The 26,053-nt window shown below is 44.8% G+C and overlaps 1 protein-coding gene across 4 annotated transcripts in view; it reads right to left on the bottom strand.

Moving 5' to 3' along the window:
• PDSS1 (decaprenyl diphosphate synthase subunit 1) overlaps positions 1-26,053 on the bottom strand; it is a 49,351-nt gene that overhangs the window by 13,453 nt on the left and 9,845 nt on the right. For all 4 annotated transcript variants that reach the window (XM_006100259.3, XM_023763893.1, XM_023763894.1 and 1 more), the window contains 6 exons: positions 25,610-25,674; positions 25,014-25,134; positions 20,546-20,676; positions 10,387-10,528; positions 8,079-8,190; positions 7,868-7,977 (listed from right to left, as the gene is read on the bottom strand). In XM_006100259.3, coding sequence (XP_006100321.1) covers positions 7,868-7,977; positions 8,079-8,190; positions 10,387-10,528; positions 20,546-20,676; positions 25,014-25,134; positions 25,610-25,674 — 681 coding nt within the window. Of the gene's footprint in view, positions 1-7,867; positions 7,978-8,078; positions 8,191-10,386; positions 10,529-20,545; positions 20,677-25,013; positions 25,135-25,609; positions 25,675-26,053 lie in introns of those variants that run through there.

Genomic DNA, 26,053 nt, shown 5'->3' with positions numbered 1-26,053 from the left:
AGAGTTAGAAACATCAATGAGAGAAACATCGATCAGCTGCTTCCTGCACACTCCCTACTGGGGATGTGCCCGCAACCAAGGTACATGCCCTTGACTGGAATCGAACCTGGGACCCTTGAGTCCGCAGGCCGATGCTCTATCCACTGAGCCAAACCAGCTAGGGCTATACCTGTGTTCTTAATGAAAGGATTTTAGTCTCTGATAACTTCCTTAAATTCTAAGAAATTTTTTACAATAAGTTTTTAGTGATTCCACTTATTTCTGAAATGTGTGTGTAATTGCCTAAAGCCTCATGCTTCAGACATAGCTATTGTTCTTTCATTATCAAAGGATCTTCTCTGGTCCTGCGGTCTCCTCCGTATTTGTTTGTTTCCCTTTCCAGTGGGGAGAAGTAAGACTTTTAGCTAAATCTTTCTTAAAACTCCAAAAAAACTAGCTGGCATCGGCCACTGAGTGTAGAGCATGCTGAGCAGGCCGAGGCCCAGTTTTAGGGAACAAATATAGTAAAAACCAAAATGGGGGAAGGGGAGAGGCATCTACTTTACCAGAGAGGGAGCATCTACATTGATCCCCCACAAGAAAGCCAGACAGAGCTCCCAGAAACAAAGGAAGTGCTGAAAGAATCATCCCATTGTGTGGACATACCATGGTTTCCTCAGCCACTCAGGCATTTAGGTTTCCAATAGTTCACAATTACAAATACTAGGGATATGTTCATCGACACAGGAGCGAGGTTAAAGGGCCTTCCCCACTGGTTAAATTTGGGGCAATTGGGCATTAAAATAAAAAGAATAAAGGATTATAATCCAAATAATAAAATAAGAAACCAAGAGTCCATAGACAAAAATCTTCCTTAACATAGCCCTGGCCGGTTTGGCTCAGTAATTAGAACATGGGTCCATAGGTTTGATTCGTCAAGAGCACATACCTGGGTTCAGGCTCGATCCCCAGCCCTTCAGTCAGGATGCATGTGGGAGGCAACCCATCAATGTGTCTCACATTGATGTTTTTTTTTTCTCTCTCTCTCTCTCTCAGCATATTTCTATCCATCTATTTCTACATATAGAAACTTTTATTCAGAGAGCCCACACTGATTTTATTATTCTAATAGTGCTGGAATTTAGGAATAAATCCCATGAAAGTGGGTAGTTCTCTCCCTCTTCCCTACTCTCCACTCTCTCTCTCTAAAAAAAAAGAAAAATCCATGGAAAAAATGTTCTCATGAACGATTAAAACAAACTTCCTTAGAATAAAATACCAACTCAATGTAAAAATGTGATGTAGAGGAATAATGGAATTATTCATTTGGCAACCAGCATAGTAATAACTGTCTCAGGAAAGGATTATAAATAGATGCTAAAACCAGAGCCTGGGAGTTTTAACTTGAAAGTGAAGAAACCTGGCAGGCACCACTCTAATCAGGTGATCAAGTGAACCTCACTAGTAGTAAGATAAGAGCTGTTCCAGAACAAAAGAGACTACAGATGCACGACAATTAAATGCAACATGAGAGCGTGGATTGGATCTTGGACCAGAAAAAAATGGTTTCCATTTGTTATAACAGTATTAGGACAATTGGCAAAATCTGAATAAGGTCTATCTGTAGATTAGATAATAATAACATAACCAAAAAACAGTATTCTATAAATAGACCCACATAAAGTTCTGTGGTGGCACTCTGTATCATTGAAAACTAAATAATAGAAAGACAGCTTATTGATTCCAGCCACAAGTACCCACATAAATTCAGAAAACTGAATGTAGGAATACCACATCCTGTTCGTGGTTCAAATCCCAGCTCAGCCACTGTCAGTCGGACTGAATAACACTGGATGGCAACCAGACCTCTCAGGTCTCATTCCCATCAGATTTTCTCGAGAACAAGTCATACCTTCACTGGAAAGCTACAGGATGTACTCGGCATGACTATGTATATAAATAAATAGCCAATCATTTAAGATTACTTCTACTTTCATATCAACCAGTGCCACAAAACAATCCTAGATAGCCCTCTCTTAGATTTTATTACTATTTCCACTAAAATACTGTGAGTGGTTAAAAACAGGGTGAAGTAATGGTGTCCTTAGTAGAATGAATTATAAGCTGCTAAATTTCCTTCAAGTTCTATAACATCATGGAATTCCATTAGTTCTCAATAATCCTGATGTTTAAATTCTCTTTATCCCCTCTTTTTGGCATCTGTAATTTGCTTTGCATGCATTCTTCTGGAGTCCACATATAAAAATAGCGATTTTGAAAACAACACCTTTGGAATATATCTACCCATGTGCACTTACATATAGAAACTTTTATCCAGGGAGCCCACACTGATTTTGCTTTGTTATTCTAATAGGCTGGAATTTAGGAATACATCCCATGGAAGTGGGTAGTTCTGGGATGATGCCAGCATGCCTCCTAGTGGACAGAATAACACATTTCATATTTAATAGGGTGAGCCATGTTAACATTCGCATCCACTGTTCACTTGCTAATCTGAAGAACAAGGTGCTCTTTATAAACCAATACATGTGCTATAATGTCTTGGCTTCCTAAGCAGAGGTCTGTGACCACAATTAAGCCTTTCTGGGATGAGTCGGGCCCGTCTCCTTGGCTGCTTCATAGGATTCAATCACTGAGGGCATTCGTTCCTGGGCTGGCTCCACGTGGTGCTGCTGCCACGTGCCTGTGGGATGTCCGCTTTGTATGGACAATGATTCTCAGTGTTTCTAGTTCCAACAGTCCCTCTACCTGCTAGTGCTTCTAACTTCAGGCTCAAGTTGCTGAAACCATCAGCAAGCTTCACTGAACACACCAGGAGCCTTGTAAGGATGGATCTTGATCTTCACAGAAACTTTGGTGATCAAGAGTATGATCAATTGCCGAAGCCGGTTTGGCTCAGTGGATAGAGCGTCAGCCTGCGGACTGAGGGGTCCCGGGTTCGATTCCGGTCAAGGGCATGTACCTGGGTTGCGGGCACATCCCCAGTGGGAGATGTGCAGGAAGCAGCTGATTGATGTTTCTCTCTCATCGATGTTTCTAGCTCTCTGTCTCTCTCCCTTCCTCTCTGTAAAAAATCAATAAAATATATATAAAAAAAAAAGGGTATGATCAATTAATGGAACAGCTTTATGGCACCCTTTTAAATAGGTCATTCTTTTAGTTGGCATTTGTGTCTGTCATTTTTTCATCAATCTCTCTTTTAATCCTTAGAGAGGATATTTTTCCCATTGATTTTTTTTAGAGTGGAGAGGAGGAAAGAGGGGGTGGGGAGAGAGAGAGGAGAGAAACATTGATGCACGAGAGACACATCCAATGATTGCCTCCCACACGCATCCTGACCAGGGCCCGGGATCAAGCCTGCAACGAGGTATATGCCCTGGACCAGGAATCGAATCCAAGACCCTTTGGTCCATGGGCCAATGCTCTAACCACTGAGCAAACAGGCCAGGGCACATCTGTCTCTCTTTTTTAAAAAACTCAATTTCTTGGGAATAAAAATAGCCCCTTTAATAAAGACAAAAGTGGCTGAAATCATGGCCAGCATGTCCTACATAATTTACATTCCTTTGGGTTTCAATTAGGTCTTTTTTAGGAAGAAAATGTTGTCCTTGTTCTTTTCTGGCTCACAATTATCCATTTCTTGACACTTTTCAAAATAGAGACACTGCTGGCAGGGGACTTTTTTACCCAAGAAGCTCGAGGAAAAGCTCTGTAACTGTAATTATGTTAAGAGTCTATCATGACAGCAATTGACATTTGCCGCTTACTGGTTTTCTTTCTTGTTGCTTTAATTACAAGGGACTATTACTTGCCCAGGATTCATCTCTATTACATCTGTTAGGCTGGGACATATAACAGGGATAATTCTATGGAGAGAACTCTCATTTTTTATGGGCTAGCACTGGACACCACACGTTTTTAGTCTACAGATTAAGGACAATGCTAACTGAGCTTTTAAAAAGAAAAGTATGTGGACAGCGGAGGGAAGGCCAGGGAGAATGCTAAGTAAAGAAAATGTTATGGCTCACAATTTATATTCTGAAGAAAAATGGCTTGTTTATATTTCACATAAATATAATAGGAGAATCTACTACTCATAAAAAAACACAAAACACTAAAACAATCTAGTCCTATAGTTAGACTTTTTTTCCTGGGTAACACAGCACTTCATAACTTTTTAAAGGTACACTATGGGACAGCAATCATGAAAAGAATTACTCATAAGCTGTCCAAAAGATAACATAGTTTGGAAATTAGATTTAGTGACTAAAGCTTATTTGGATTGAACACTTGGGGGGCGGGGGGGGCGGGGGGAGATAAAAAGTGAATGCCTGGAGAGAAACCAAGATGGCGGCATAGGTAAACACCGGAAATTGCTGCCTCGCACAACCACTTCAAAAATACAACTAAAAGACAAAACGGACATCATCCAGAACCACAGTAAGCCCGGCTGAGTGGAAATTCTACAACTAGAAGGAAATAGAAAAGCACACTGAGACTCAGAAGAGGTGCAGAAGTAAAGTGCAAAGGTACGGAGGCGCACGTGGAAAGGACTGGCAACTGAGGATGTGGCTGTCTTTTTCAATCGGGAGGGAGTCACAAGCTCCCGATGGCTCTGAACTCCAGTTCCGGATGAGTCTCTGGGGACCCAGACTCATACGGAGAGAAACTGGACTGTCTGGCATTGGGCGGAACTCGAGGACGGCTTTCTCTCAGAGGTGCTTGCAGCGATTACTGTGGGACACTGAGACCCGGGGCCTCTTAGGGCAAAACTGAGGATCAGCCATAGCTGTTTTCTCCGCCCTGTTGATTCCTTGAGACCCCGCCCCACCCAAGCTGTGCACAGAGTCTTTTGCATATGAATGGCCTGGCCCTTTGCAATCTGAAATTACCTAACAAACTGAAGCTGGGTCAGAGAGACCCAGAACATCCAAAAGAAGGCCCAAGGCCCCAAAGCAGCTTGCATTGCTTCACAGCAGGGCCTCATCTGGGCACCTCCAAACCCCAAACAAAGAAGAGGAATCTGCAGATCTCTCTGTAGCTCCTGCTGGGTAGCCTCAGGCAGAGGCTAAATTAGCACCTCCTTAGAGATCCAAGAGCCAGTGTACCCAGTGGTCAGAGTGGGACCATCCAGATTACAACTCCTCATATCCATAAGGGACACACTCAGGGGGCAGACTCAGTGAGCACCAAAGCCCCACTGAAGCAAGTCTTGCCCCATAAAGGTGTCTCCAGCACAGAAGTTCTCTCACTGTAGACACAGCTGATTCTCACAGCCAATTGGCCTGGAGGTCAATTCCTCCCAGTGATACCTACAACAATCAAGGTTTAACTACAACAAGACTGTGCACAAAGCCCACAAAGGGGTGCACCAAGAGTGTCCACCTCACGTAATTGGGGAGGCTGAGCCACTGGGCCCTATAGGACACCTAGCACACAAAGCCACTCTTATCAACACAGGGAAGCAGCCAAAATGCGGAGACAAAGAAACAGGTCACAAATGACAGAAATGGAGGAAAGCAAACTACTGGATATAGAGTTCAAAAACATGGTTATAAGGGTTTTCAAGAATTTTCTAGAAACCGCCGATAAATTTAGTCATATTCCTCAAGAAATCTAGTGAGACCCTCGAGGATATGAAAAAGGACCAACTAGAAATTAAGCATACACTGACTGAAATAAAGAATATTATACAGAGCCCTAACTGGTTTGGCTCAGTGGATGGAGCGTCTGCCTGCGAACTGAAAGGTCCCAGGTTCGATTCAGGTCAAGGGCATGTACTGTGGTTGCGGGCACATCCTCAGTGGGGGGTGTGCAGGAGGCAGCTGATCGATGTTTCTCTCTCATTGATGTTTCTGACTCTGTCCCTCTCCCTTCCTCTCTGTAAAAAATCAATAAAATATATTTTAAAAAAAGAAACGGCCCCGGTGAGGTCAGGACAGCCCCGGCGAGGTCAGGACGGCCCCGGTGAGTTTGAAACGGCCCCAGTGAGGCCGTGAAGGCCCCGGTAAGGTCGGGACGGCCCCGGTGAGGTTGAAACAGCCCCAGTGAGGCCGCGACGGCCCCGGTGAGGTCGGAATGGCCCCGGTGAGGTCGAGGCGGCCCCGGTGAGATCGGGACGGCCCCGGTGAGGTTGAAACGGCCCCGGTCAGGTCGAGACGGCCCCGGTGAGGCCGAAACGGCCCCGGTGAGGTCGAAACGGCTCCAGTGAGGTCGGGACGACCCCGGTGAGGTTGAAACGGCCCCGGTGAGGCCAAAACAGCCCCGGCAAGGTCGGGATGGCCCTGGTGAGGTCGGGATGGCCCCGGTGCGGTTGAAACGGATAATAAAGACCAATATAAACTGATGAACAAAAATAGATGCAGAGGCAGAGCAGCATTGAACAGACTGTCAAACTACAGTGGGAAGCCTTGGGAGGGTTTGTGGGGCGGGGGGTGGTTAAGAGATCAACCGAAGGACTTATGTGCATGCATATAAGAATAACCAATGGACACAAGACACTGGGGGGGTAGGGGAGGCCGGGGGAATGTCAAGGGGGGGAAAAAGGAGACATATGTAATACTCTTTGTAATACTTTAAGAAATAAAAATTATCTAAATAAAAAAATAAAATAAAGTAACCACAAAAAAAAAATATTATATAGAGATCCAACAGCAGACTAGAGAATCGCAAGAATCTAGTCAAAGATTTGAAATACTAAGAAGCAAAAACACCCAACTGAAAAAACAAAAAGAAAAAAGAATCCAAAAATATGAAGATAGTGTAAGGAGCCTCTGGGACAACTTCAAACGTACCAACAACATCTGAATTATCGGGGTGCCAGAAGAAGAGAGAGAGCAAGATACTGAAAGCCTATTTGAAGAAATAATGACAGAAAACTTCCCCTACCTGGTGAAAGAAATAGACTTACAAGTCCAGGAAGTGCAGAGAACCCCAAACAAAAGGAATCCAAAGAGGACCACACCAAGACACATCATAATTAAAATGCCAAGAGCAAAAGACAAAGAGAGAATCTTAAAAGCAGCAAGAGAAAAACAATTAGGTACCTACAAGGGAGTACCCATACGACTGTCAGCTGATTTCTCAATAGAAACTATGCAGGCCAGAAGGGAGTGGCAAGAAATATTCAAAGTGACGAATAGCAAGAACCTACAACCAAGATTACTTTACCCAGTAAAGTTATCATTCAGAATTGAAGGTCAGATAAAGAGCTTCACAGAAACGAAAAAGCTAAAGGAGTTCATCACCACCAAACCAGTATTATATGAAATGCTGAAAGGTATTCTTGAAGAAAAGGAAGAAGAAAAGGTAAAGATAAAAATTATGAATAACAAATACATATCTATCAACAAGTGAATCTAAAAATCAAGTGAATAAACAATCTGATGAACGGAATAAAATGGTGAATATAATCAGGGGCATAGAAAGGGAGTGGACTGACAATTCTCGCGCGGAAAGGGGTGTGGTGGGTGCGGGAAGAGACTGGAAAAAAATCGTACACCTATGGATGAGGACAGTGGGGCGTGGGTAAGGGTAGAGGGTGGGGTGGGAACCGGGTGGAGGGGAGCTATGGGGGGAAAAAGAGGAACAACTGTAATAATCTGAACAATAAAGATTTAATTTAAAAAATATATATAAATATAAAATTAAAAAAAAATGAATGTCTGCATAGTAAAAGAAGACAAATATGAAAACCGCAGCAGAAGTTCTCCACTGTTTGGGGTTAATTCTTTTCTCAATGACCTCTTGGGGTTTGTGGTACTATTTTAAGGTTCTCCAGTGAATTTTTTTCTAGGAGAATTAGCTCCCAAGAAAGAGCTATGAGGCTTTTTTTTTTTTAACTTGAAAAAAGACAGAACGTACATACTGCTTTACAACTGTTGGCTATCAGACTTGCAGTCTTCTTGAAGGTCTTTTCAAGGTAGTGTGCAAATCTTTCATTCTCATTCTCTTTTGACCCTAGCTGAAGAAATTCACCTAAAAAGAAGGAAAGGGGTTATTTGAGACATGGTTTTATTGCCCAGCTACATACTAAGAAAGAATAAAAAATAAAAAAATAAAAGTCAGAATTAACCTACCACGCACCAGATCTTCAATAACTTGGGTTAAAATAGATATAACAGTTGTATTTCCAATTCGTGCCAGAGCTATAGATGCTGCAGAAAGAATTAAATCTCCAGCAAGAACAGCCTAGAAAAGAAAAAACCTTTCAGAGAAAAGTGTCAGAGCAAGGGTGTCAATAATGCAGCTGACTTCTCACAAGATAAAAACAGAATGAGAGGAAGGGGTCATCTTAGATTAAGTTTTCCCCTTCCTCTTGCTCAACAGATTTTGTGAAAACAGTTCCAGGTTTGGGACATTGTTTGGACTGGATTGGCTCTCAGAGCTTACCCAGTCTAGCTCTCCACTTCTGAGCTGAAGAAATGATGCCAGGACATGGCAAGGATCTTACCCTCCAGCTTCATCCCCTGGCCCCTCCAAGAGCAGCTGCTTTCAGTTTAGTTATGCTGGACCACTCGCTCAAACCACCTTGTTGTGCCTTTGCACTTATTGCTTCTTCTGCCCCCAAGTCCTTCCCCTTCTTCATCCAGCACTCATCTGTGTAATTAGCTCAGATGGCACCTCCAGAAGTCTACTCAGATCCCACTCAGCCTGATCAGATGTCTCTGTTCTGAGGCAGCAGAACACCCCTCGCACAATGAGTACACAATGCATATGGTGCGCTTTTCCTCAATCGGTGATTCCCTATTTACTAAACTGCTTGAGGGTCCAGACTAATAATTATCCTAGCTAGGACTTAGCCTACCCCAGCACAGGGCACAATACAAAACACACTTTTCTCAATGAAAACTAAACCAAGGCACCCGGGCTCCAAGTTCAATACTCTCTGCACTATATTACACTGCCCCTCATTTCGACACAAAATAGTTTTTTCACTGAATATTAGATAATCAATATTTTTCCAATTTTCTTTAATTGTGAGATGTCCATACAGTATATGCAACTAACCATAAATTAGACATAATTGAATTATATGCTATAATCAAATACAGTAACTTTTCATACCAAAAGATATGCCTAAGTGTTATGTTACAGAGTATCTAGTTATAAATGCTAGAGTTCATAGAAATTTTAATTTATAGAATTTTCAACAAACCACATTTTAAGGTTTTATTGTCTACTGCTTCTCTAGTATCTAAAATTAATGATGTCCACTATGTTTATCAATGAATTGTCCTTTTATATAACATATCTTGATATAACTATACATGTATGAAGCCATTTTATAATTATGATATATACGTGCACATATAGATCCGTTCACTATGCTACATCATTAGCAGATCTCTAAGCTTTTACCTCTTTCCTCTGGCCCTAGGGTTCCTGGAAGCAAAAGTTCTAGCATATGGAACTGAAACTGCTAGATGGGGCTCCCTGGGGTGAGGGGTTAAAGGAAGGCATGTCTGGGAACTCAGGCAGGGAAATGGAGGCTCATAGAGGTGGCACTGTGTGACTTTTTAAATTTTATTTTATCACTATCATAGTAGTGTGTATTGAGGGACAGAAAAGGGGAGATTGGCAGGTGGCTTTGTGAAGGGCAGACCAGTCTCACAGCTCAAGGGAACCACCTTCCTTCACCTACACTCAGAAAGAGGCCCCCAACAATGGAGGCTGTTATAGAGGGGACTGGTCAAGGAGAAGACCTTTATTTGTTCTCTTAATCTTTTTCCCTGACCAAGAGCCCAAATTAGGCTTTAAGAATAGGCCCTGAACACTTACAGCTGACCACCGGGACACACCATGGAGTTACCTACAACCCTTTTTTTTTTTTTTTTTAAATATATTTTATTGATTTTTTACAGAGAGGAAGGGAGAGGGTGAGGGATAGAGAGTTAGAAACATTGATGAGAGAGAAACATCGATTCAGCTGCCTCTTGCACGCCCCCTACTGGGGATGTGCCCAAAACCCAGGTACATGCCCTTGACTGGAATGGAACCTGGGACCCTTCAGTCCGCAGGCCGGTGCTCTATCCGCTGAGCCAAAACAGCTAGGGCATACCCACAACCCTTTCAAAACAAAACTTGACCCTCTCTTTACCAATGTTCTGATGAATGGAATTCGGCCAATGAGATACAAAACCTTTAATCTACAATTTAAAATAAAAACCTCACAGCCCTAGCCAGTTTGGCTCAGTGGATAGAGAGTCTGACTGCGGACTCAAGGGTCCCAGGTTCTGATAAACAAAAAAACAAACAAAAAGATAAGACATGAATACTATTCTGAAAGTTGGTAGACCACATTTGAAGAAGCGTAATTTTTGAATGAGACAAAAATGAAAAATAAATGTAATCCAAAGAACATTAAAAAACAAATAAAAAATGTACCTTCTTTTCACCCCAGATCTTATTAACTGTGTGCTTTCCTCTCCGAGAACTGGCATCATCAATGACATCGTCGTGAACGAGACTAGCAGTGTGGATCATCTCTGCAATTAAGGCTATGGAGCGCTGGCTGGCTTGCACATCTCTAGTTAACAGAAAGTAATGCTTTTTAACAGATACCGCCTATAACCTTCTCAGCATTCATCTTGTGAACACTGGACATCAAATCTAGGACAAAGAATTTTATTTCTCTAAGAGAAACTGTAGAAAACTTTTGGCTTTCCTACAGAGACATTTCTATTACTTGGAGAACATTTGTTTAATGCCAAGATTATGTTTTACTAGAGGCCCGGTGCACGAAATTCATGCATGGGTAAGGTCCCTAGGCCTGGCTGGCGATCAGGATCCATCAGGACCTTCCAGGTGCTGGCCAGGGACTCCCTTCCCCGGCTGCCAGCTGGGGCCTTCCTTTGTTCTGTGCCGCCCCCTGGTGGTCAGTGCATGTCATAGCGAGCGATAGAACTCCCGGTCGAACTCCCATGGGAACACTTTGCATATTAGGCTTTTATATATATATATATATATATATATATATATATATATATATATATATAGATGGACACTGCATTAAGAAGTAGAATTCGTATGATTAACAAAAAGAGGATAAACATCGCAGAAATCTTGCCATCAGGCTGAAGAATCATCTGTCTGTCTTATATTGTGGTCTTGGTCAGCTGATCAAGTTTACAATTAGGTTACAATTAAATTTCAGAGGTGGAGGGGGGAGATAGGTGAGAAGAGTTCTAAAAGAGTGTATTAGCGAACCAGCAGTCAAGATGTTCAAAGCTTTTAATACTGTCTTAAATGCTTAGTAAGACCATCAATAACCAAAATAGAATTTTTGTAAAAACGTTCTTCCAATTTATATTTAAACTTTACTTTAGAAATTTCTACTTTTGTTTCCCAGATTTAACACAAACTACAGGATAAACACTCTCAAGAAGATACACAGATGTTGAGTTTTATAGTTAAAAGAGATTGCACCCCAGTTTCTTTTTAATCATCATTATCACCATCACCATCTATGAGAATTTTTAAAAACTGAATTTAAAGAAAATAAGACTGGGGAAATAGTCAACTGAATTTTCAGAACCTAAAACATATGCCTGACTTAAGCACATGTTTACCAAATGTTTCACTTATCGCAATAGCTTACTTTTCAAATATTATCAAGTTATCTCTTAGGGGAGAGAAAAGTGAGAGGGATACTAAAATATGACTTTTTCTTGAAAACCCTAATCTTGAACATCTATAAAAGACAGTGCTCATTCTGATTCCTCAAACCTGGCAGAAAAACAATGAAAAATGAAATGTACTTACATTAAAGATGCTGGAATTTAACTACAGACACTAAATCAGCAAGAGGATATCTCTTGATTTTGCTTTAAATACAATTTTATAATGTGATACCTCACTGGCTCCTCTGACCTAAGATGTTAGAACTAAACCTCAGAACCTGCCTTTAGCCCTGAAATCCATTGTAAAGTGCTGCTCATTATCTACACTAATAAAAGACACACATGCAAATTGACCGTACCTTCGGTATGCCATAAGCCACACCCACCAGCCAATCAGAGCGACTATATGCAAATTAACCCAACCAAGATGGCGGCCAGCAGCCACGGAGCTGGAGCAAGCAGGAGGCTTGGTTGCACCAATGATAGAGGAAGCCAAGCTTCCCAACTGCCGTGGCCGGCTCTGAGCTCCACTCAAAGCAACAAAGTTTTAATTATAGAACGCAAATAAACCCCAGATACCTGCTTTAAGCCAGCCATGGCCACGGAACTGGAGCGAGCAGGAGGCTTGCGTTGCCCCTGGCGATGGAGGAAGCCAAGCTTCCCTCCCGCCCGCCCTGGTCAGCTCTGAGCTCCTCTCAAGGCTACAAAGTTTCAATTATAGAAGGTAAATAAATCCCAGAATTAAAAAAGAAAAAGAAAAAAAGGAGAGGCTGGGAGCTTCTGTCGCCGGGGGGCTTGGCCAGCCTGCAAACAGCCATCAGCCCCTCACCGAGGCTGGCCAGGCACCCCAATGGGGACCCCCACCCTGAAGGAGGTGTGACCAGCCTGCAAACAGCCATCAGCCCCTCACCCAGGCTGGCCAGGCAGCCCAGTGGGGACCTCACCCTGAAGGGGGTGTGACCAGCTGCAAACAGCCATCAGCCCCCCTCACCCAGGCAGGCCAGGCATCCCAGTGGGGACCCCCACCCTGAAGGGGGTGTGACCAGCCTGCAAACAGCCATAAGCCCCTCACCCAGGCTGGCCGGGCACCCCAGTGGGGACCCCCAACCTGAAGGGGGTGTGACCAGCCTGCAAACACCGATCAGCCCCTCACCCAGGCTGGCCAGGCACCCCAGCGGGACCCTCACCCTGATCTGGGACACCCTTCAGGGCAAACCAGCCGGCCCCCACCCATGCACCAGGCCTCTATCCTATATAAAATAAAAGGGTAATATGCAAACTGACCCTAACAGCAGAACGACTGGGAATGACTGGTCACTATGACACACACTGACCACCAGGAGGCAGATGCTCAATGCAAGAGCTGCCCCCTGGTGGTCAGTGTGCTCTCACAGGGGGAACTCTGCTCAGCCCAAGCCTGTATGACGACTGCCAGTACAGCGATGGTGGTGGGAGCCTCTCCTGCCTCCTCAGCAGTGCTAAGGATGTCCGACTGCAGCTTAGGCCTGCTCCCTGCTGGCAAGTGGACATCCCCCGAGGGCTCCTGGGCTGCCAGAGGAATGTCTGATTGCCAGCTTAGGCCCAATCCCCCGGGGAGCGGGCCTAAGCCAGCAGGTGGTCATCCCCCGAGGGGTCCCAGACTACCAGAGGGCACAGGCTGGGCTGAGGGACCCCCTACCCCCGAGTGCACAAATTTTTGTGCACTGGGCCTCCAGTTTATTAATATGTCACAATCAGAACAGTTCTAAATATTCCAGATCACAACACATTCTTTCAAGAGGGAAAAAGTAAAGCAACAGAGGACAGGGACAAGTCATCCTGTAAAACCACTTTCTTAAAATACGAACATGGAGGTTCAGTTGGCTCCTACAAGCTGTTCTGAATCCCACAGTGAGACACTCACAGAGGCCACAGTAGGAAGCTTGGACCTTATGTATTCTTCAGGTAAATTTATCGAGCCCTATCTTATTTGAGTTTAATGCATAGAAAATATATAGACTTTTACAGTTGTTTTTTTAATATAAAAAAATACAAAAGGCTAGATTTTAGAATATTTTCTCAGCTGGATTTCTAATACAATATACACTTCCTACTGGTTAGTAGTGGAACTACCTCAAAAAAACTGTTAAGGCCTCTCTAGCCTTTTTCATGCATTCATGAGTCGGGTACCACTTTCGTTCCCATAAACCATGCCAGCAGACAGGGGTTCCTCCTGGGAATCGGCACTACAATGGCAGTGCTCACTGACACTAGAATTTTTGTGAAGATATTAAAACAATAAAGATTTCTTAAAATATTTTTAAATTTCATAGATGCTATGAGTGTATGAAAATGGCATTTTGCATGGCTAAATTCTCAACAGATGAAATCAAGATTCTTGCTTAGAATGTTATTTGGCATAGAACAAACACTACATTTTAGATGCTTTATAATTTTATCTAATGCACCTTTCCCTATACAATTAGGTTTTAATGTGTGTCAGCTTCTATCTGGAAAATATTGCCACTGCTTATGCATAGCACAGCATAATGGTGGGGCAGATACCCAAAATTTACAGGATATAGGAAAGTCTCACACTATCTTTAAGATGAAATTTCCAAAGTGCCACACTGAGCCATGCCTTCAAAAAGCTGGGCACCATGTCTGCTTCCTGCAGTGAAACAGCTGCCACACCCTCCCACCCTTTTGGAGAGGAGCTAAGAAAGCCAGACAGGCGAGACAGCATGAGCAGAGGAGGCCCGAGTCTTGAAAGCTGGCTATGTCCTCTGTACATCACACCTGCAAGACTGTGTATGATTCATACCTTCAGGACACTTGTTTTTCCTTCATTAAAATTGAAACAAAAATTTTATAATGAATAATTTTAAGCACAGACAAAAATAGATCCTATCTAATAAAAGAGAAACATGGTAATTAGCCATACATCCGCTACCCTTCCCATTGGCTAATCAGGGCGATATGAAAATTAACTGCCAGACAAGATGGTGGCCGGCAGCCATGCACTGAAGCGAAAGGGAGGCTTGCTTGCTCCAGTGACGGCGGACTCCAACGTTCCTCGCCTGACTTGCCGCCTCTCAGCAGCAACTCTAAGCAACTATGTTGCAAATATAGAAGCTAAACAAAACCCCAGAAACCAGCTTTAGTCAGCCAGGCTTCAGACAGCCGGACTGCAACACTGTATCAAATACAGAAGGTAAACAAAGGCCAGAAACCTGCTTTCAGCAGCCAAGGCCTCAGAGCTAAAGCTGGCCCAGAATAAAAAAGAAAAAAAGGAGCAGTTGGGAGCTTCAGTCACCCGCCAGCCTGAAAATGGCCCTCAGCCCCTCAGCCAGACTGGCCAGGCACCCCAGTAGGGACCCCCACCCTGATCCAGGACACCCTTCAGGGCAAACCAGCCAGCCCCCACCCATGCACCAGGCTTCTATCCTATATAGTAAAAGGGTAATATGCCTCCCGGCACCAGGATCAGTGGAGCCGCGAGGCTTCCTGGCACTGGGATCAGCGTGACAGGGGGCAGCGACCAAACCCCCTGATCACCCTGCGGCTCTGTGTGTGACAGGGGGCGGGGCCACAACCTCCCTATCCGCCCTGCTCTGTTCGTGACAGGGGAAGGTGCCCCAACCCCCTGATCAGCCCTGCTCTGTGGCTGATAGGGGGGAGCTCCCCAACCCCCTGATCGCCCTGCGGCTCTGTGTGTGACAGGGTGCAGCACCCTAACCCCTTGATCGGCCCTGCTCTGTGTGTGACAGGGAGCAGCACCCCAACACCCTGATCGGCCCTGCTCTGTGGGTGATAGAGGGCGGCGCCCCAACCCCCCCTCCACGGGCCCTGCTCTGTGTGTGACAGGGTAGAGCCATAACCTCCCCATCGGCCCTGCCCTGAGTGTGACAGTAGTGGTGCCCCAACCCCCTGATGGGCCCTGCTCTGTGTGTGACAGGGTGCGGCGCCCCAACTCCCCCCACCCCCGCCACGGGCCCTGCTCTGTGTGTGACAGGGTACGGAGCCCCAACCCCCCTGATGGGCCCTGCTCTGTGTGTGACAGGGTACAGAGCCCCAACCGCCCTGATGGGCCCTGCTCTGTGCGTGACAGGGGGGAGCTCCTCAACCCCCTGATCCGCCCTGCTCTGTGTATGACAGGGGGCGATGCCCCAACTCCCCTATTGGCCCTACTCTGTGCGTGACAGGGGTGAGCTCCTCAACCCCCTGATCGGCCCTGCTCTGTGTGTGACAGGGTGCGGCGCCCCAACTGCCCCCCCCCCCCCATGGGCCCTGCTCTGTGTGTGACAGGGTACGGAGCCCCAACCCCCCTGATGGGCCCTGCTCTGTGTGTGACAGGGGGTGGCGCCGCAACTTCCCTATTGACCCTGCCTTGAGTGTGACAGGGGGCGGTGCCCCAACCCCCCAATCGGCTGTACCCTGAGCGTGACTAGGGGTGGCATTGCAACCTCCCGATCCGCCCTGCTCTGTGCATGACAGGTGGCGGCGCCCCAACTCCCCAATCGGCCCTGCTCTGAGCCCGACCAGGGGCTGCACCTAGGGATTGGGCCTGCCCTCTGCCACCCGGGAGCAGGCATAAGCCAGCAGGTCGTTATCTCCTGAGGGGTCCCAGACTGCGAGAGTGCACAGGATGGGCTGAGGGACCCCCTCTACCCCCTGAGTGCACAAATTTTTGTGCACCGAACCTCTAGTCCTATATAATAAAACCCTAATATGCAAATTGACTGAACAGCAGAAAGACTGCCCGCTATGACACACACTGACCACCAGGGGGCAGACGCTCAATGCAGGAGCTGCCCCTTGGTGGTCAGTGTGCTCCCACAGGGGGAGTGCTGCTCAGCCAGAAGCTGGGCTGGCTGCTCCTCAGCGCTGCCTCAGAGGCGGACAGGCTCCCACCACTGCTGCTGCGCTCACCAGCGGAGAGCACCGCTCAGCCAGAAGTTGGGCTCATGGCTGGTGAGCGCAGCGGAGGTAAGGAGCGAGGAGTCCCGGACTGCGAGAGCCCCGGACTGTGAGAGGGATGTCTGAAGACTGGTTTAGGGGGGGATTGGGTCTAAGCCAGCAGGCTGACGTCCCCCAAGGGGTCCCAGACTGTGAGAGGGTGCAGGCCAGGCTGAGGAACCCCGAGTGCATGAATTTCATGCATCGGGCCTCTAGTAATAATGACCTCCCACACACACTCCATCCAGCTTCCTTGTGATTTAAAAAAACTGTTTTCCTCTATTCATACTAATATATAATGTGAAGTCTGAAACAAATTACAAGTAAACCCCCAATGAGGAAAAATTGTCTATAAAAAGAAATATCAAACCTTGGCAATGTATTATGTTGGTTTGGAGCAAAGTAGGGAAGCAAATAAATTAAAATAGTAAATCTGGTTTCACTTTAACAATAGAGACCTAAAGAGCTGCTATTCCCAAATCTAGAGGCTGTACACAGAGTTCTCAAGTGGCATACAAAAGGCTCTAGTTCTGTTTTAAAATGTTCTTCTCTTTGTCTCTCCTGACAATTCTAAAAATTGGTGTTTCACTTGGCTTGTTAGAACTTTGACAAGCTCACTGTTTCTTAAATATCTATCCCTGGTCCACCATTTGGGAATCAATACTCTTTAAAATGCAGGCGGAGGCCTCAGACACTGAATCACAATCTCTCATGGTGGGGCACAGGAACTGCATTTTTAAAAAGCATGTCAGGAGATTCTGATGCACAAAGTTTGGGGAACACACCTCTGTCTAGTGCAGCGGTTCTCAACCTATGGGTTGCGACCCCTTTGGGGGTCGAACGACCCTTTCACAGGGGTCACCTAAGACCATTGGAAAACACATATATAATTACATATTGTTTTTGTGATTAATCACTATGCTTTAATTATGTTCAATTTGTAACAATGAAATTGGGGGTCACCACAACATGAGGAACTGTATTAAAGGGTTGTGGCATTAGGAAGGTTGAGAACCACTGGTCTAGTGGGAGTAATAATTTAATTTTCTGTAAGCCAAATGGAAGCTCTCTTAAAGGTTTTGGTAGAGGCTCAACCTTTGCTGACCCACTGCAGCACCACCTATAAATTGTGGGAAAGTGGGATGAGAGTCTGTCCTATCCCTATGGGTGACCTGAACCTTGGGGCATCAGTTCAGAGGTCCTGTGCTAAGGACTTCCCAAGTCTCCTCACAGCTCGAGAGCAGAGAGGCTCCTGCTCTGAAAAACAATCATGGGAGGGAGACCCTTCTTTCCTCTCATCCTCTGCGTCACTAGGAGTTTTAAAGATATGATTAGAATCTCATCAGTTTGGTTCTGAACAAACTCACTATTTAAAATACAAATGAAGTCTCCGTCTTTACACAACTCTCAGGATGTGAGCTGCATTTCCTAAATCCTTGATAAAGACACATGAGTTCAAGTTTTCAGTATGCTAATCATATATCCATACAGACTACCTTTATCTGCTACTGAATTGACTTGCTCCAAGTCTGGGTCCTTGAACTACTGAGACTGTGGAACGTGTTCTTTTCCTTCTGGTCTGCTCTGTCAGATCCATCTTTCTCAGCAAGCAAAACCACACCAGGCCCAGCTCTCCGGTTCTCCCCAAACTCCTCTCTGCTTTAAGTGTCATGGAACTAACAGCTAGATATTGAGCTCAGTAAGAGCCTCATCTACAAGAGTCCTTCAAGGGGGGGCGGGGGGGGCACTTTAGGAAGGGTCCTTATTCTCAAGGATTTGGGGCTTGGAGAATAATGTAGCTGGGATACTGTACTATCCAAATGCACGCCTCCCTCATGGCTCACAGCCTAGCGCCAGACGTGGGCCTCTGCCCCGTGCCTTCGGCAAGCCCTGCTCTGATCACCTAAGGGGAGAATGACACTGCAGCTAAGACATTCCTGGAGAGGGCAGTCTTGAACTTACTTTTTAAACTAGCAATGCCTTCTGTTATGTTCTCCCATGTTTCCTGCAACCAACAGTTTATATAGTTTAGTAAAGGAAGCTGAGAAAACTTTCACCTGCGGGGATAACAGCTGACAGGAGGTAGAGCAGTGCAGACTATTTTCCTGTTCGTGTTCTCTCTGAGGGTAATGAACTGTATTGAGTATTAATCTGAGAAATAAAAAATATAAACACACATTTCCCTAGATGAGTTGTTCTTAACCAGGGACGGTTTTGTTCCCCAGGGAACATGTGGCAATGTCTGGAGACACTGTGGGCTGTCCTCAGCTCGGGGGAGGGGGCACATTGGCACCTGTGAGTAGAGACCAGGGGTGCCACTGTGTGCTACACCTTAGGTCCATGCACATTGACAACCCCTCCCTCTACAAATAAGGTGGCCCAAAACCCCAGCCGGGCCAATGCTGAGAAACCTGCTCTAGAGTCTAGACCACACGCGATGCACTTCGAGTCTGGCTCGGAGGGAGCACTGCTGTGGTTCTGCCTTCTAAGTGAATTGGAAATGGGCGGATGATGGTTAAAAGGTCACTGCCAGAGATTTCACTGCTTGTTCAAACCATCCTGGGGGCTCGCCGAAAGTCTCAGGGTGACTGGGAGGCACCCTTGAGCACTGTGTGCTGTGTTGGAGCTGCAACGGTGCAGCAGCAGGGCACCAAAGCTGTGGTGGGCAGAGGGGAGCACCTGCTAAGAAGCAACATCTGATGCTCACTCTTACAGCATCCTTAAATTTAGTGCTGACAAAGGCATTCTTTAAAATGTATGTTGAACCAATGAACTTGTATGCATATAGGCATAACTTGCGGACACAGACAATGGGGTGGTAAGGGCCTGGGGAGGGAGGATGTGAGCGGGCTGGAAGAGGTTAAGTTAATGGGGGGAAAAGGAGGATCTATGAAATATTTTCAACAATAAAGATTTTAAAAAATAAAATATAAAAAAAAAGAAGGCAGATCCTGGCAACTCACTAACATTAGATCCCCCCGCCCCCCCAAAACACACATCCTATATAAGAGCTTGTTTGCAATGAAATGTCAAGAGTGGCATTTTCAGAGTTTTACATCTGCCGTTCTCTCAGATTGCCACCTACCTGATTAATAAACGCACTATAAATATTCAAACAAATAAAAAACACTTGAAGATGGTAAATTTTACAATGTATGTATTTTACCACAATAAAAAAATGTGAAAAAAATCAGAAAAAATAATGTGTTGAGGAAAGGGACTATACTACAAATGTTCGACCCTAGGGAAATGTATAAGTACATTATGGTCTACTGGAATTTCCATCAATAGAATACATGATGTAAAAATAACAACTAAGAAAACACTCCGGCACCATGATGAAGACTTTAAAAAAAGATTGGTAAGGAAACAAAGCAGAACTCAAAATTATTTGCATACTGTGGGACTGACAGGAAGAGGGCGGGGCAGAGGGAATGATAAAGACGGCTGCATTTGGTAATATGGGTACATCCTCTTTCCTTTTAAGACTTCCTTTAATACTAAATGTTGCTGTTGTTTTCATATTTTAAAATCTTAAATATATTCGAAACACGAAAGCAAAATGCCTTTTTTAAGCCCAGACAGGCAGGCGCTGCAGGGGGTGTGGTGCCCAGAATCTTGGCAAAGCTTATCACTTCATACCCATCAACCTTTGGACTAACTGGCCCGTGTGGACAATGATTACATGTACACATACATCCTGGTAGTCTCTACTTCTGAAAAAGGAAAACTAAATTTGAGTTTTAGGCTTCTTCTAAAATGCTTATTTACAGCTGAAGTCGTTCTTCCATGGACATGAAAAAGGTGGAAAAGGAAGGTGCCCAGACCAGATTCCAGAGTGACTTAGTGGCTCCTAGTCAGAATCGAGTCATCATCAAGTGGATTCTTAGATGCATGGTACACCTTAAACAGGAAGCTAAACGGTGACCTTGGGAAGGAAGACCTGCCAAATATAAGAGGACAGAGCAGCAGAAGTAAAGACTCACCGGGAGTTGTTATAATGGCTATTACACGCTCGGGCCATTAGCACCACGATAACTGGTCGAAAGGCTTTTCCTTTTCCATCGAAGTAGTACTCAGACATCTCCTTAAGTTCTATTGGAGATATGAGCAGTTCCTGAAATAAAGAGTCTGTGTGTCAATATGGCATCATAACTGCATAGAAAGTCAACAGGATTTCTTTTACAAAACTTGGATTTGATTTCTGTGTATTCATCTTAATTGAGAAATTCAACACTCAGTTGGAAAAGGTTCCTCAATGGTATGGCCAAAACCCTGGCTGCCCTGTGACTGGGCAACAAGCAATGCCTGGCTTGACTCCAAGTGGCATAAGTGCGAGAGCAGGCGTTGCCTCCAGTGACTCTGAGAGGCAGCAGGAAGGGGAGGAAAGCTCTGAGTGACCCAGCCCAGCCCAGTGACAGCTGGAGAAGGGGGCAGGGACTGGCTAGCAGTGTGGAAGAGGGAGAGGAGGGGACAAAGTCAGGGAGTTTGGGAGCCAGTGGCTGTGGGGAGCCATGAAGCAGGTCAGGGCTGTCCTGGGAGGGAGAAACTGCGCATCGGGCAGAAGGTAAGATGGTGGCCGGGGAGAAGCAGCAGCGGTAAATTCAAAAGGGAAGTGTAAGACGTGGTTTGTCTGATGAGAGGAGCTTACAAATGAGTTGGGGAGACAAAACTTTTTTTTCTTTTTTTAAACTGATCTTGGAGAGAGAGAACAACATTGATTCGTTGTTCCACTTACTTACGCATTCATTGGTTGATTCTTGTATGTGCCCTGACCTGGGATGGAACCCGCAACCTTGGCGTATCGGGACATTCTAACCAACTGTTTTTTGTTGTTTGTTTTTGTTAACCCTCACCTGAGTATATTTTTCCATTGAGTGGAAAGGAGGGGGAGAGTCAGAGAGAAATATCAATGTGAGAGAGACACATCGATTGGTTGCTTCTTGCATGCGCCCCATGCTCACCAACCTGCTGGGAATTGAGACTGCAACCGAGGTACATACATGCCCTTGACCAGAATCGAGCCCATGACCCTTCTCCACGATCAATGCTCTAACCACTGAGCACCAGCTAGGGCTAACCAACTATTTAAAAAAAGAAATATTCAGTAAATAATGCGGTCATATCTTGAATAATGCTGTACATTAAATACATTATAAGTTCAAAGTAGGAGAGAGCAGTGTAGGCTAAAAAAAACTAAACATTTCCTGGAGGAGATCAGCTTTGACCTGGGATTAAGGATAAGTAGGTCTTTGATTTGTGAAGAGGAGAGCTCCTTCCAAGTGATGGAGGTGTTTGTGTTTCACCTGCTGTGCAAGGGCTTGCTGGAATTAATCACAGCTGATCCCCCAGAGGCAGTGGGAGCTAAAAATGGACCCAGAGTCCTGGCCGGTGTTGTTAAGTGGTTAGAGTGTTGGCTTGTGCACCCAAGGGTTGCAGGTTTGATTCAGGGTCAAGTGCATGTACCTCAGTTGTAGATTCCATCCCTAGTCAAGGCAAGTGCAGGAGGCAACCAATGTGCCTCACATCAATGTTTCACTTCTTCTTTCCCTCCCATCTACTCTCTCTAAAAATCAATGGAAAAGATATCCTCAGGTGAGGATTAACAAAAACAAAACAAGACGGACACACACACACACACACACACACACACAAAGGAATGGACCCTCCTAGGCACAGGAGAAATCATACAGCAGGTTAGTCATTAACTCACTAAATTATAGACTGAGTGCCAAGAATGGTAATAAATGTAGAGGTTACAAAGATAAATAAGACAGCCCCTTGCCTACAGGAGCTCAGAGTCTAGATGGGGAGAAGTAATAAAACAATAACTGCAATAAAACACAATAGCGGGACGGGTGCTGTCCCTGAGATAAGCGCAGTTACCCTGGGATCACATAGGAGGCACCTCTGGCCATTATTACACGCTTGGGCCATTAATTAGCATGATGATCATTGTTCAAAAGGCTTTTCCTTTTCCATCAAAGTAATATTCGTACATTTCCTTAAATTCTGCTGGAGATATGAGTTCAGGTGGAAATATGAGTAGATGGAGATATTAGCTGGCTCTGAGTGAAAGAGGGAGGGGGTCAGCAAGGATGATAGCAACAGATGGGGGTGCCTAACCTAAGGCAGTGGGACTGAAAGCAAGAGACAGACCAGGGCAAGCATGTCAAACTCTCGGCCCGCGGGCCACATGTGGTCCACAGTGAATATTTCTGCGGCCCAGTCAATACAATGGGATGTAAGAAATGGTTCACAAAAAAATTTGTAACTTAATTTTTACAGTATCCTGTTATACACAATTATTAATAATGAACTACAATGTTTGCTAATGACTGGTTACTATAATTGTGTTGCATTCATTTCCCTTTCGCACCTTACACGCAGGCTCACCATTTCTCTCCACTAATACTAGCAGCAAGTATTTCAGCAGCTGATTGCCACATCATTAGTCTTGGACTGACTTGTTTGGTGTGCGCAACAGGAAATATTTCGCTTTCGGAGAACAAGAAAAATAGGTTTATTTGCGTTACGCTTATTAATTTGTGCAGTTATTCAGTGTCTGGTAAGTTAATGTTCAAGAAAAAAATATTAATTTTTATTAAAATGTTTTATTGTTTTATGTTAACGATTACTCATTTATTTAAGCCCTTTGTATTCAGCATGTCTCTATCAAAATAAACCTATGTTTCTATGAAAAATGAAGCTTTTGTTTTCTTGCGGCCCACATAAACTTAAACCTTATTTGGCCTGTGTTAGCCTTTGAGTTTGACAGGCTTGGACCAGGGGATGTGGAGGGGGAAAGAGATGGATGAGTGGAGGATCCTTCTGGGGATCCTGGGAAAAACAGGAGAAAAGACAGGAGGGAAAAGCAGAGATTCACATATGTTAAATTTGAGATAGTCATGGACACTACATGGAGCTGCCAGTGAGCAGTTAGATGTTAGATGTACGGGTTTCAAACCAATGATTCAATCTGGAATAGAGGTATTTCTTGGGAGTCGTAAGCAATGGGAACAGGTAGACTGAGGACACAGAGGAGGGGCCAACAGAGGAGGAAGCAGGCTGAAGAATGGTCTAAGAATCAGAACAAGGCCAGGGGAAAAGTGTCATGGAGTGGGAGTGGTCCACAGTGATCAATGTTCAAAAAAGTCAAGGATGATAAAAACTGAAGTGTCCACTGGGTTTATTAGAAGGAAGCTATTGAAGACCCAGGCAAAGGCAGGTTCTGAGAAGAGGCTGGAAAGAAAGCCCTAGTGTGATGGTGGAGTGAATGTGAAGGGGCAAAATAGAGACAGAGGAAGAGCATACTGTGATGGAAGGGAAGAGGTAGGACACCGGGTCAAGGAATGGTCCTTTAAAAGACAAACATGAGCCCTAGCTGCTCATCATTGATGTTTCTATCTCTCCCTCACCATCCTTCCTCTCTGAAATCAATAAAAATGTTAAAAACAAAACAAAACAAAACAAAAAGACAGCCCTAGCTGGTTTGGCTCGGTGGATAGAACGCAGACCTGTTGACTGAAAGGTCCCCAGTTCGATTCCGGTCAAGGGCCACGCGCAGGTTGCAGGCTCAATCCCCTGTAGGGGGCGTGCAGGAGACAGCTGATCAATGATTCTCTCATTGATGTTTCTATCTTTCTCTCCCACTCCCTTCCTCTCTGAAAAAAAAAAAGACGAACATGAACAAATTGGAGCCCCTAAAAGGCATAGGAAAGAGACACAAAGAGCGAGAGTCTGCAGGCCAAGGAGAACAGGCCACTGTGGGAGCAGTGCCCCAGGTGCTGGGGATGAAGCTTAACTAGAGGTAAGGGGACTATCCTGGAAAGGAAGGGACGTTCCCGTCAGTCGACGGCACAAAAGAGCTTGTACGGTGACAGAGCAGGCACTGAGGGAGAGCCTCCTTCAGGGGCTCTGCGTGGCCTGTCACGTAGGAAGTGGTGCTGCTGTGAAAACTGCCGAGTGGGGTGGAGCTTGAGGAGGATCGAGAGGGGAAGGAAGCTGACGAGCGGCATGTGGACATTTCTGGCAGCGTTTGGGATACAGTGAGGCTGGGCACCACTGGAACGGTTTGGGAGGAGAGCACTTAATGATGAAAGCAGTCCGGCACTGACATTCAGGACCAGATAAGGGAGACGACAGCAGCCACTGAGGCTTCAGTGCTTCAACAGGGGTGGAATAGGGGATGGAATTGGAGAGAAAATGTCAGACAGCCCACTGGACAGGTAGGTGCTACCTGTACCATTTTCTTCAGGTACCAAACTCTGCAACAACCTCTTTCTGGAGGTAACGTGTTCGGTCCTCCATATTGCCCCACGGCTGTTGCTCAAGAAACTTCTGAAACCTGACTTATGAAGTCTGCAATGGCTCTGTACATATCTGAAACCTGCGTCCTGTTTTCATAATTCTAAAAGCTCAACATACTTCACAGCATCATCAGAACTGTCTTACCTTCCTAATGTCCTCATACAGACCTTTCAAATATCTCCTACCAAGCTGAAAGGGATCGGTGTATTTCTCACCGCTCTGAGGTTTACTGTAACAGAACACGGCCGATGTTGTGTGATGGAGCCTGGGACAAGCACAAATGCACAAAATGTAAGTTTGAGTGTTATTTTATAAGAATTATACACACATTTGCATATGCAGATATATATAATATTCAGATGATAGAAAACTTAAGCCCAGATACTTGCTAGAAATTAAGCATTAATCTAAAAGGGTCATTGTAATTTAGAAAAACATACAGAATTCTGTTCTTGCTAAACAATAGTACTGTTTATGTTTATTTTTATAACCAGGACCTGGAGAACCCACAAAATCAAAGAAAGACTAAACCATGTTCCTTGTGTTCTGAGTTGAGTTTAAGTTTTATTATATTCCCATTTTTTTTGAAAAGGGAGAGATCACACAGGGCAGATAGATATTATAGCAGTTATTCAAACAACAAATTCAATTTGTTGGACTAGACCACCAAATTTTGAATAGAAATTTACTGGCAATATGGCTAATAATTTTGGTAGTTGCAATACAAATGATAAACTTACCGTGATATACTGTACATATTTAGACAGGCAGATGTTAAACTCTTCACAAAATAAAAACAGGACATCTGTAAAATAAAAATATGAAGAAACTTGTAAGAATATTCATGAAAAACTTGTTTATTACACTAGACAAAAACTCTCACAGGACAGACTGATGGTTGTCAGAGGGGCATGGGGTTGGGGAACTGGGTGAAAAAGGTGAAAGGATTGAGAAGTACAAATTGGTAGTTACAAAATAATCACAGGGATGTAAAGTACATTTGATCTTAGCCAAAAGACTGAGAAGTGATGGGGGATGTAAAATATAGCAAAGGAATATAGTCAATAATCTATACTAATAAAAGGGTAATATGCTAATTAGACCAGGAGACTTCCGGACATCCTTCTGGACAAAGCCATGGTGGTGGGGCCGAGGGAGAGGAGGTTAGGGGCAATCAGGCCAGG

Source organism: Myotis lucifugus, unplaced genomic scaffold, assembly GCF_000147115.1.
Source record: "Myotis lucifugus unplaced genomic scaffold, Myoluc2.0 scaffold_306, whole genome shotgun sequence".
Lineage (NCBI taxonomy): Eukaryota > Metazoa > Chordata > Mammalia > Chiroptera > Vespertilionidae > Myotis > Myotis lucifugus.
This window is presented reverse-complemented; position numbering and strand designations above follow the sequence as displayed.